Source organism: Schistocerca serialis, chromosome 3 (assembly GCF_023864345.2).
Source record: "Schistocerca serialis cubense isolate TAMUIC-IGC-003099 chromosome 3, iqSchSeri2.2, whole genome shotgun sequence".
NCBI classification, from domain to species: domain Eukaryota; kingdom Metazoa; phylum Arthropoda; class Insecta; order Orthoptera; family Acrididae; genus Schistocerca; species Schistocerca serialis.
In genome coordinates, this window is record NC_064640.1 from 427229608 (window position 1) to 427243286 (window position 13679).

At 43.6% G+C, this 13679-nt stretch overlaps 1 protein-coding gene across 1 annotated transcript in view; it reads right to left on the reverse strand.

Annotated features, from left to right (window-relative positions):
* Positions 1 to 13679, reverse strand: part of LOC126470306 (alpha-soluble NSF attachment protein) — a 52119-nt gene that overhangs the window by 12961 nt on the left and 25479 nt on the right. The window contains exon 3 of the mRNA XM_050098077.1: positions 6088 to 6353. Coding sequence (XP_049954034.1) covers positions 6088 to 6353 — 266 coding nt within the window. The remainder of the gene's footprint in view (positions 1 to 6087; positions 6354 to 13679) is intronic.

Below are 13679 nucleotides of genomic sequence, written 5' to 3' on the forward strand. Positions count from 1 at the left end.
CTGGAGCCAAGGTGGCGTGTGGCTCTCGCCCACTCAAAAGGTTGCAGGGAGTGAAAAATTAAGGTGTTGAAGGAGGCGACGAAAGCGAACTCCAGGGGGTAGCAGGGCAGAGACATACAACCCGTATTGACGGTCGAGAGAGTCGTCAAAAAGGGAGCGATAAGACAGGTGGTCGGGCATTGACAGTAGCCGACAGGCATACCAACAAAGCAGTATATCGCGCCGGTAGGTGAGTGGCAATTCGCCAGCGTCAGCATGAAGAGACTCTGCGGGACTAGTATAAAACGCTCCGATCGCAAGTCGTAAACCCCGATGTTGTATGGAGTTGAGGCGGCGTAAGATGGATGGCCGTGCAGAGGAGTATACGAAGCTCCCATAATCCAGCTTGGAGCGGACGATCGACCGATATAGACGAAGCAGGACGGTTCGATCCGCTCCCCACGACATACCACTGAGAACACGGAGGACATTTAAAGAACGGGTACAACGGGCAGCCAAATATGACACATGTGGAGACCAGCTAAGTTTCCTGTCAAATGTAAGACCTAAAAATTTTGTTGTCTCCACGATTGGGAGAGCAACGGGACCGAGTAGTAAGGACGGTGGGAGAAACTCTTTGTAGCGCCAGAAGTTAATACAGACCGTCTTCTCGGCAGAAAAACGGAAGCCATTGGCGACACTCCAGGAGTAAAGACGGTCAAGAGAACGCTGAAGACAGCGCTCCAGGACACGTGTACACTGCGCGCTGCAATAGATGGTAAAATCGTCCACGAAAAGGGAGCCTGATACATCAGCTGGGAGGCAATCCATTATTGGATTGATCGCGATGGCGAAGAGAGCGACGCTCAAAACTGAGCCCTGTGGCACCCCATTCTCCTGGCGAAAGGTGTCTGACAGGACAGAACCCACACGTACCCTGAACTGTCGATCCATTAAAAAAGAACGAATAAAAAGAGGGAGGCGACCGCGAAGGCCCCATGTATGCATGGTGCGGAGAATGCCCGCCCTCCAACAGGTGTCGTAAGCCTTCTCCAAATCAAAGAACACAGCCGCGGTCGGGCGCTTCCGCAAGAAGTTATTCATAATGAAGGTCGACAAGGTAACCAGATGGTCAACAGCAGAGCGGCGCCTACGAAATCCACATTGTACATTGGTAAGTAGGCGTCGAGACTCGAGCAGCCAAACCAATCGAGAGTTAACCATTCGCTCCATCACTTTACAGACACAGCTGGTAAGGGAGATGGGTCGATAACTGGAAGGCAAGTGCTTGTCCTTCCCCGGCTTAGGAATCGGGACAACAATAGACTCGCGCCAGCATGCGGGAACATGTCTCTCAATCCAGATGCGATTGTAAGTACGAAGAAGAAAACCTTTACCTGCAGGAGAAAGGTTCTGCAGCATCTGAATATGAATAGAATCAGGCCCTGGAGCGGAGGACCGTGATCGGCCAAGTGCGTTTTCGAGTTCCCGCATGGTGAATGGGGCATTATAACTTTCACGATTCGAGGAGCGGAAGTTAGGTGGCCTAGCCTCCTCTGCCTGTTTGCGGGGGAGGAAGGCAGGGTGGTAATGAGCGGAGCTCGAAACCTCGGCGAAAAAGCGGCCGAAGGCATTGGAGACGTCCTCAGGGGCCACAAGGACGTCATTCGCGACCGTCAAGCCAGAAACTGGTGAGTGGACCTTAGTGCCAGATAGCCGGCGCAGGCCACCCCAGACAACAGAAGAAGGAGTAAAACTGTTGAAGGTGCTTGTGAAAGCAGCCCAGCTGGCTTTCTTGCTTTCTTTAATAATACGACGACACTGAGCACGTAATCGTTTATAATTGATACAATTCGCCACTGCAGGGTGGCGTTTAAAGGTGCATAAAGCACGTCGACGAGCACGTAAAGCACCTCTACATGCTGCAGTCCACCAGGGGACCGGTACGCGATGTGGAGAAGAAGTAGGGTGAGGGATGGAATATTCAGCAGCAGCGAGAATGACTTCCGTGAGGTGTGCGACCTGACGATCGCAGCTTGTGAAGGTTTGATCCTGAAAGGTCGCCCTGGAAGAAAAGAGCCCCCAGTCTGCCTTGGAGATGGTCCAACTAGAGGAGCATGGAGAGGGGGTATGCTGCAGGAGATGGATAACACACGGGAAGTGGTCGCTCGAATATGTATCAGAAAGTGCATACCACTCAAACCGGCGTGCAAGTTGGGGAGTACATATACAGAGGTCTAAATGGGAATAGGTGTGAGATGTGTCCGAAAGAAAAGTAGGGGCACCAGTATTGAGGCAGACAAGGTTGAGCTGGTTGAAAAGGTCTGCTAACAGGGAGCCCCTCGGGCAGGATGCTGGAGAGCCCCAAAGGGGATGGTGGGCATTGAAGTCTCCAGTTAACAAAAATGGTGCAGGTAGCTGAGCAATAAGTTGCATCATGTCTGCCCTGGTAACGGCAGATGACGATGGAGTGTAAACGGTACAAATGGAAAATGTAAAAGTGGGGAGAGTAATGCGGATGGCAACTGCCTGCAGGCCGGTGTGCAATGTGATGGGATCGTAGTAAATATCATCCCGGACCAGCAACATAACCCCTCCATGAGCCGGGATACCTACCACAGGGGGTAGGTCAAAACGCACAGAGGTGTAGTGTGCCAAGGCAATTTGATCGCATGGGCGTAGCTTCGTTTCCTGGAGGGCTACGACGAGCGGACGGTGCAAGCGGAGCAGCAACTTCAAGTCCTCTCGATTGGAGCGAATGCTGCGAATATTCCAGTGAATAAGTGCCATCGTAAGAAAAGGAAGATAAAAGAAGGGGTCACCTCGAAGGCCGCGGAGGGCCTGGCTTCGAGCGAGCACTGCCGCCGCTATCAGTAGGCGGACAGTCTTCGTCCATAGGGTCTATAGGTTCATCGGCCATCTTGGGAAGATGGCCGGGAGGGGGAGCTTCCTCCGCCGGTGAACGGCCAGATGTTCGGCTACCAGCGGTGCGGCCAGGCGAAACGGATGACGGCCTGGGGCGGCAACCGCTGGGTGGCGCAGGAGAAGAAATGCACCGTGGCGGAGAAGGAGAACTGTGCTTCCTATGAGCCTTCTTGGAAGGACGTTTGGTGGAAGTACCGGTCGAAGGCTGGGAGGTCGAGGTACATAGGAAGTCTGCACGGGACGGTTCCTTCTTGAAGGACCGTGCATCTGACTTCTGGGTCTTCGTCTTGGCAGAAGCTGATGAAGGTGCTTGTGTCTGAGGGGTGACGGGAGGAAGAGGAGACGTCGACCGGGCGATCTTAGCACTGGCCGAACGGACGACCGTGGTGCTGAAGGTCAGATCGCATGTCTGGGTTGCCACCTCCCTGGTAGTCAGAGGAGAGGCGAGGACAGTACTGTATTTCCCCGCTGGGAGCAGCGTGGGCTTCCTACTAGCCAATAGCTTGCGAGCAGCCGAGGTGGACACTTTCTCTTTGACCCGAATTTCTTGGATACAGCGTTCTTCCTTATAGACAGGACAGTCGCGGGAGGATGCGGCATGGTCACCCTGACAGTTCACACAACGAGGAGACGGAGGTGGACAGTCACCCTCATGGGCATCCCTGCCACAAGTGACACATTTAGCCGCATTGGAACAAGACTGTCGAGTGTGATTGAAACGCTGACACTGGTAGCAGCGCGTAGGTGTCGGGACATAGGGGCGAACAGAAATAACCTCGTAGCCCGCCTTGATGCGCGATGGCAGCTTAACACTATCGAAGGTCAAAAAAGGTGTCCGGGTCGGTACAAGGTCATTGTTGACCTTTTTCATGACCCTATGGACAGCCGTCACGCCCTGCTCAGTGAGGAAAGATTGAATCTCCTTGTCAGTCAGTCAGTCTAGGGAGCTAGTATAGACCACACCACGAGACGAATTCAAAGTTCGGTGAGCCTCCACCCGCACAGGGAACGTGTACAGGAGTGTGGCCCGAAGCAGTTTTTGTGCCTGAAAGGCGCTCTCAGTTTCTAGTAATAAGGTACCGTTACGCAACCTGGTACAAGATTTGACAGATCCGGCTATGGCATCTACACCCTTCTGGATAACGAAAGGGTTGACAGAGGAAAAATCCTTTCCGTCCTCAGATCAAGAAATGACGAGGAACTGTGGGGCAGGCGGTAGTACTTTTGTCACTGATGGCTGGTCACGTTTCCGTTTTTGGGCAGAAGTCGAGACAGATGGAGTGAAATCCATTGCGGAGGAATCCCCCATGATTGCCAGCGTCTCCGATGGCGCGCTCCTTCCTTGTGGGGACCCTCTCAGAGGGCACTCCCGCCTTAGGTGAATGTTTACACCTCAGGTCACACCTCCTGAGAACCAGACGGAGGGACCAATCGGCATGGTCAGAAGGTATCAGCTCAGGCAATCACCCCTCCCCGGGCCTGGCCTTTACCAGGGGGTACGCGCGTGCCTTACATGTCTACCCAGGGCGGGGAATTACGCGTTACCCCGTCACCGGCTACGCGTGCGAACGCATGGGTCGGCCTTCAGGCATGCACAGGGAGGAAGGAAGAAGAGGAAAAGGAGGAGAGAGAGAGAGGGAGAGAGAGAGAGGACAGACTGTCTCAAACGCCGAGGCGGAGACCAGAGAAGGCAAGGAGAAGAAGGTAATGAGAAGGCAAAGAGAAGAAGGCAATGAGAAGGCAAGGAGAAGAAGGCAAGGAGAAGACAAGGAAAGAGTAAGGAAGACAGTGCGGTGGAAAAGAGCAAAGAAAGGAACCAACCAAAGGAAGGAAGAAACGAGAAGTGAAAAAGCAAAATGACTGCAATTAGAGGTCGTGGAACCGTCCGTCTCCGGACGCAGGCGCTAACGACCCCCTTGAGGGGGTGGGACTCCTTTTAATCGCCTCTTACGACAGGCAGGAATACCTCGGGCCTATTCTAATCCCCGGACCCGCAGGGGGGTTACACAACTGCTGACACTATACAACCTATATTCCAGGAATTTGGATTCAGAAACAATGGAATGATGTGCATAGGTTATCATCATTGATATATATGTTCCAGTAACTGATATAACACTGGTACTGACAATGTGGTAGCATTCATACTTCTCCAAGCTGCCACTTAGTTCTTGAATGGGAACTGATGCTTTTTGCAAATTTTGCAAGTAGCACAGATAAAGGTGGGTGATAGCAGATTAATGCACACTTCTATTTTGCAGCTAACAATGGAAGGATACAAAAGGATCACAAACGGCTCTTCGTGGTGGGAAAGAAACCAAGCAGCACGAGACTTCTCCAACACATTTGAACAACAGAATAAACTGAATATTAATGCATAACAGGATCAAATTAACTGCAACAATATGCTCACAGAATGAAAACTTGTAGTCATAAATTATGAAGAAGTCCATTATGTTCATTTATGCAACACACAAATGAAATGAATGTCTGGTGTGACAGCACTGATTAGGATGACTAACATTTTGCTGGAAGTTAGAACTGTGATTCCAACTAACTACACAACAACTACCTAACTATACAAAAAATTGAAAGACAAATTGCAAACTGCAAATCAGTAAATATTCTTTACATATCCAGCAGCCTAACAGACAACAACAACAGTTAGATGGTTGAGTGTGTTCTCATCAATGAAAGTGAATTACAATACTCACAAACTCTGTTCGCCCAAATTTGATAGCTAAATTTTGTATTTCATGTGTAATCTGCTTTACTTTCCCACAGTTGTCATAAAAAAAATTAAATACTTTCCCAAGAATTTAACAGGAAGTTTATGAATGGCTATTTTGGTACTTTAAATTAATGTCTGATTATTAAACTTTACACTTACAAGTGCGCACATGCACATAAGCATGCGGTTACTATTCTTAAATTAAATAACTTAGGTAAAATTTAGTATTTTCAGTATGAGAAACACTATGTTTTTAAAATTGATTATTCCACTTCAGTGGCAGTCTAAGTTGAAACTGGATATTTCTAAACATGATATTTCCCCTGGTGATTGATGATGTGAACTACTGAAGACACAGGAACACAAAGATAGCTGGATGGATGGAAGGATGGATGGATGGATGGAAAGAAGAGAGAGTATATAATACACTGGCAGTGGGTGTCAAGTATTACCTGTTCATATATTTTAATTGCTTTTTCATAATCTTCTAACTGGGCTGCATAATGAGCAACTTTCAAGAGGCATTTGTTGGCTGAAGAGTTACTTTCTTCTCCTTTGAAATAGTCTGCAGCTTGTTCATAGTGTTGTACAGCACGTTCCAGGTCAACATTTTCTGTTTCATATAATTCTGCAATTGACTGATGGTGTTTTGCAGCCATTGTAAATCGTCCCATATCAGTGTAAATTTCAATGGCCCTCAATAGACTTGCAACAGCACCTGCGTACAAAATCATATACAACGCATGTGTTACGCTGTTCATATACAACAAATCATTTCCCACACATTTTCTACAAGTATTTTTTGTGTCTATAGAGTTTGGAGGCAGTAAGCAGCTTAATGAAACACAATAAAGTTGTAGATGGCACCAGTATTCACACAAATCTCTGCAAGAAACATTATTAACAAGTCCTTCTGTCAAATAATTAACACACACAAATTCAGTTTCCCATGAAAGGTACAGACTATCTACACAGGATGATTCCGAAATGGTGGTTGGAGAAATGAACAAAACATATTATCCACTTTCAACTAACTAGGCACTTCAAAATTTTCCCCTACAGATGATGTTCCACACAAAAATTATTCGTACATATTGTAGCTACTGATTTATATAGTAATAAAAGACCAACTGTACAGCATATAATTCAACATACAATATTTTTGCTGGGTGATTACAGATCTCAGTTTCTCTTAACTATACAATGGGCAGAATGTTTCTATTCTTTACAGTTAACCTACAACAAAAACAAACTTTGCATTATACCTTTACAACAGTCACACATTCTGCTGCACTTCACTTCATGTGATAAATTGTGTGACTAATGAGCCTAACAGACAACAACAACAGTTAGATGGTTGAGTGTGTTCTCATCAATGAAAGTGAATTACAATAGTCACAAACTCTGTTCGCCAAAATTTTATGGAAGGAGCAAACAATTGCCAAGCTCACTTCCAATTACTTTCAAACTGTGTTATGCTACTTATAACAGTGCCAAAACTGAGTTCAAAAGAGCCAAACTAATAAGACACAGATTTCTTAATGTAATATTTACACTGATCGGCCAGAACATTATGATCACCTAACTACTACCGATATAAACCAGACCAGGTGATAGCAGTGTCACCTGGCAAGAAATGATTGCTAGTCTCTCTCTCTCTCTCTCTCTCTCTCTCTCTCTCTCTCTCTCTCTCTCTCTCTCTCTCTCTCTCTCTCTCTCTCCCCCCCCCCCCCCCACACACACACACACACACACACACACACACACACACACACACACACACACACACACACACACACACACACACGGCAGCATGTAGTATCAGTGAGCTTTCTGTCCAAGTGTAGAATGGAAAAGCTGCGAAATATATCCAAGTTTGACCAAAGACAGATTTTACAGGTGTTCAAGAAGTACTTTGGCAAGTGTCTTCAACACATGGCGAAACCATATCCAGACGTCATGGGGTTGGGCGGCCACACCTCATTACAGAGGTTGGACATCATAGGCTGGGCAGACTGGTAGAACAGGACAGGTGGCGAACTGTGGTGGAACTAACCTCAGACTTTAATACTGGGCAGAGTACGAGTGTTTCTAAGCATACAGTGCACCAAACACTTCTGACGAATGGCCTCCACAGTCAACAACCAATGCATGTGCCACTGTTAATGGCAACTATGACTGAAATGGGCACATGACCATCGGCGTTGGACACTGACACAGTGGATAGCATTCCATGGTCTGATGTAATAACAATACCCTCCTCATCGTGCCAATGGGACTGCGCAAATCCATCGTCTGCCAGGGGAACAATTCCTTGACACCCGTACCACAGGATGGAGACAAGATGGCGGCAGCTCCATTATGCTCTGGGGAACATTCACGTGGACATCTATGGGTCCAGTGGAGCTTGTGTAAGGCACCATGATGGCCAAGGAGTATTGTACACTGGTGGCAGACCACATAGCAGACCACATACACCTCTTTGTGATGATCCTGTTCCCCGACGGCAGTGGCATTCTTTAACAAGATAAAGCATCATGTCACAAGGCCAGGAGTTGATGGAGTGCTTTATGGAACACACTGGCAAGTTCCAATTGATGTGATGCCGCCCCCCCCCCCCCCCCCAAACTCAAGATCTGAATGAACCTGACTGAACACATCTGAGATGTGACTGAACATGGCGTCAGAGCTAATTACCCCCCCCAACCCCCTTCCCAGAATTTCAGAATTTACAAGAATTTGGTAACGCGCGCGCACATACGTGTGTAGATGTGGTGCCACCTTCCTCCAGTGAACTATCAAGGTCTCAATGCTTCCATGCCATGACGTGTTGCCACTGTTAGACATGCCGAAGGTGGACTTACCAACTGTTAGGTAGGTTGTCATAATGTTCTGGCGTATCAGTGTAATGTAAAAGATTTTACTTGTAAAGATTTGGAAAAAGATGGTATCAGTGCGGAGTTTTGGAAGAACAGGCTTACAGTTTACATACTTACGCTGTACACACAAGATAAAAGTCAGTCTACTTGCAATTACTTTTAAATACTCAATGAACAATATAACTGCTTCGAAATGTGTGAAGAGGTGGATTTAATGAGCTCTGGTTGTGTACTACACCGAGTCATAATATGCCATTGTGAGACACAATTATGGCACTAAATAAGATTTGGCTAGTTTTGGAGCTCAACAGGGTGAAGAGTTTGTAAGTTTTGTTTCTAGGCATGCTTTTTTAAGCACTTCACTGCTGGTAGTTATTAGAGTAGATAATGTACTCCGTTTGTTCCACAGACCCACAGAGAGTAGGTCCTTCGGGAGGTGGAACATGATAAAAACAAAATTACAAAACATCCACAGATCAGAAGTGAAATGTTACTGTAACATGTGAAATAAAAATGTTTTCCTTCTGTACAGGAGTTACCCCACAGTACTTCGGAGTCCCATATTACTGTCTATTATTTATTGTATACACTACTTTAAATGTTTCTGTGTTTCTTTTAGTTCTTATATTCTTCTGTAGAGCATTTTAAATTTTCTTATCACTTTTCTGTGACTTATTTAATGACTCGTTCAATTACAAAGTGGCCTTGGCTCACACTGTTCCACTGAACCTGATGAATTGTAACTAAAATTTGCAAATTAATATTAAAATTGCCATAATTTCTAAGCTATTGTGGCAAAACATTATTAAATAAGACCATGGATGGATGGATGCTTACACAGATCTCACTACTTTGATGATGAAACTGGAGTCAGGTATTACATGTAACTCGTGCTTTGTGATACAAGTAACATATGCCCCAATTGGTTTTGCTAAGAAAATTGTCACTTGCAGGAGCTGCCACAAACAAATCATTTAGCTTATCTTGGAATTGGGCTTTAACAGTGACCTAAATTTCTTACAGTCGCTAACAAATAATTGAAAACTGGTGTTCCCAAGTAGGTGACACCTTTATCGACAAAAGAAAGAGGTTTTTGTCTTTATTTAGGTTGTTTTTATCTATAGTATCGACCTGTGAAGTGAGTAGTTTATTTTAAAAGACAAATTTCATTAAATAATAAATGTACTGAGAAGCAGTAGTAAGTTAAGCACACCCAGTTCATTAAACAGGCTTCCACAGAATGTTCTTTGATTCATACCATGACACACACTTTGAACATCTGGGTTTAAAACTTTGGTTTGATCTGGTGGGTAACGACAAAATTTTATACCACATGGCATAATTAAATGACACTAAGCAAATTATGTCATCCATTGTGTTTCAGTATCTATCACCTATGTCTGCCAACATTCAGTCCATATTATTTGCTTTGACATTTCAAGAATTCTGTACTATTCTTGTGCTTACAAAATCTATGAACATGCAATCACAATAATTCACCATTCTCGACCTCTTCTGTATGCAATTCCTCATTTTGTGCGTATGCTGGGTGAAAACATCTTGAGTGTTCTGAACTGCATGTAGTGAGTTTTTAGGTGTGTAACAACAACAAACTGACTAAAAAATAATTATTAATTTATATGAAAATTAATTACTAGTTCTTTCTACAACTACACTTGATTTAATACAAACCACAATGTCTATATTATCTTCAAACAAGACAAACCTGGCATCAGATGACATTGCAGATGTCAAGTTGTTAAATATACACAAGGAAAAGTAAAGACCCCAGTATAGAACCTTGTGGATACTACATGTAATTGGTTTGTTTCATGAATACCAATAATTTTCCACAGAACTCGCCCTCATTACACCTTTTGTTTCCTTGTTGAGAGGTGATTTTAATTATTTCAAAGAATTTGTCACAACTAAATAGTCTCATTTACTTAAAAGAAGGTTGCGACATACACAGTCAAATTTCCTTGATGAATCTTAGAATATTTATTAACTACCAAATTAAATATACACTCACTGCATGCGTAAACAGCCTCCTGAACATCAAAAATCTTTATAGAACCCAACTTTGACAATATGTCATTTGCAGAACTGTTCCAGGCTGGCAAGTATGGGTTCCTCTTAAGTTATAAGACACTTCATTTATTGAGTAATCCAGTACTGTTTGTAGACATCAGTCTAAATTGAGTTACATCTGGAGGAATGCAATTTCCATACAATGTGAGGTCTTATTAATGTATGAATTGTATATATTTCATAAGGACCACCATGAACTCACATGTTTTAAATTTTTTATCCTGATAAGCACCAGTACTTATAACAAGGAACACCATGTCAGGGTCTGAGGTGCCACTTGATTTTCTAACATGATTTTGTTTGTAAGACCTGTCCAGAAATCCACAACCAAGAAGAAAAGAGAGAAATACCAATAAACTTCAGTTTACTTTCATGTCACACAACATTCACAAAATTTTAGAAATGGTAACATACAATCAGCTTCTTAACCACCTGACAGCAAATAATGTATGTCGAAGTCACACTTTGGATTTCTAAATCTACATACATACTCTGCAATCCACCATACGGTGCGTGGCAGAGGGTACCTCATACCACAACTAGCATCTTCTCTCCCTGTTCCACTCCCAAACAGAATGAGGGGAAAAATGACTGCCTATATGGCTCTGTACGAGCCCTAATCTCTCTTATCTCATCTTTGTGGTCTTTCCGCGAAATGTCAGTTAGCGGCAGTAAAATTGTACTGCAGTCAGCATCAATTGCTGGTTCTCTAAATTTTCTCAGTAGCGATTCACGAAAAGAATGCCTCCTTTCCTCCAGAGACTCCTACCCAAGTTCCTGAGCCATTTCCGTAACACTCGCGTAATGATCAAACCTACCAGTAACAAATCTAGCAGCCTGCCTTCATCTATGTCCTCCCTCAATCCGACCTGATAGGGATCCCAAATGCTCGAGCAGTACTCAAGAATAGGTCATATTAGTGTTTTATAAGCAGTCTCCTTTACAGATAAACCACATCTTCCCAAAATTCTACCAATGAACCGCCTTCCCAACAACTGCCATTACATGCTTATCCCACTTCATATCGCTCTGCAATGTTACGCCAAAATATTTAATCGACGTGACTGTGTCAAGCGCTACACTACTAACGGAGTATTCAAACATTACAGGATTCTTTTTCCTATTCATCTGCATTAATTTACATTTATCTATCCTGTCCAAGTCATCTTGTATCATCCTACACCACAGCATCACCAGCAAACAGCCACACATTGCTATCCACCCTACCCAAAAGATCATTTATGTAGATAGAAAACTACAGCGGACCTACCACACTTCCCTGGGTCACTCCAGATGATACCCTCACCTCCAATGAACACTCACCATCGAGGACAACATACTGGGTTCTATTACTTAAGAAGTCTTCGAGCCACTCACATACTTGGGAACCATTCCGATATGCTCGTACCTTAGTTAGGAGTCTGCAGTGGGGCATCGAGTCAAACGCTTTCCGGAAGTCAAGAAATATGGCATCCGTCTGATACCCTTCATCCATGGTTCGCAAGATATCATGTGAAAAAATGGCAAGTTGCGTTTCGCAGGAGTGATGCTTTCTAAAGCCGTGCTGATGCATGGACAGTAACTTCTCTGTCTCAAGGAAATTCATCCCACAAGATTTCTAAAGGGTTCTGACACTGAGAAGGCTATCTACATACACAGTGAAAAAGTACTTCACTCATCAAACAATGAATTACAGGCTACTGATATATTTTGTAATCTGTTGAAGGCATCTGACACTGTAAATCACAATAGCCTTTTAAATAAATTAATTATTGTGGTGCATCAACAGGAAATGCTGCAAAATGGTTTAAATCCTGTACCTGACAGGAAACAAAGAATGTTGTTAGGAAATAGACATGTATTAAGTTACAAGGCATCATTAATCTGAGAACTAATTACATGTGGTGTCCCACAAGATCTTAATATCCTTAGTTTTTCTTGTGTGTCAATGACCTTTCATCAATAACATTACAAGATGGCAAGTTTGCTTTGTTTGCAGACAATACAAACATTGCAATAAATAGCAAATCAAGTGTAGTCTTCAAAAGATCAGGTGATGGTTGCTAGCCAATTCTTTGTCACTGAACTTTGGAAAGACATACTACATGTAGTTCAGAGTTTTCAAGAGGTTTCCCACCACTATATGCCTAAAATACGATAAACATATAGAGAAAGTGGACAGTGTTAAATTCTTGGGATTACAGCCTGACAATAGATCCAACTGGGAGGAATATGCGAAAGCACCTACACCAATCCCCATTTCCATGTTGTCAGCTATAGGGGTTATTAAAATAAAAAGTTGGCATACTGTGCTTACTTTTATTCCATACTGTCTCACAGGATATTTTTTTTTTTTTTTTTTTTTTTTTTTTGTGGCTCACCAAGCGAAGTTTAAGTTTTCTGTGTACAAAAACATGTAATAAGAATTATTTGTGGTGAGACTCAAGAAGATGCTGCACAGGCCTGTTTAGGGAACTAGATAGTAACTACTGCTTCCCAATATATTTATTTCTAAACGAAATTTGTCATTAAAAGTATCTCCTTTTCAAACTGATAGCTTAGAATCAAGGCTACAAATAAGAAAAACCTTCACAAATATTTAAAGTCAGTCGCTTTGATCCAGAAAGCCATCACCTATTCAGGAACACATTTCTAATAACTTGCCAGAAACCATAAGAAGTTTTACTGCCAGTAAAACTTAAGAGGAGCCTTAAGGATTTATTGGTGTCCAACTCCTGCATGGGTGTGTGTGTCAAATACTGCAAGTATTAGTACAATCAGACTTTTCGAATTCAGTGCAGTAATGTGGTCATTTAAGTGTTGTAAAACCGTTTTTTAAATGTAGTGTTTATTACCTTTCAAATGAAAATATGACAAATTATTTTGGGTCATTCCAAATTCATGGTGATCATTTCACTTGCGATCAGTGGAAGGTACATTAACTTATTTATTTTTCATTAAAGTACTTATTCTGTATTTTTGGTTTTCTGATATGGTGTTCATCTTGGGGGATCTCCTCACTATGGATCAATTTGAATGAAAAGTGCATCTAATGCAACAGCTGTTTACAGTAG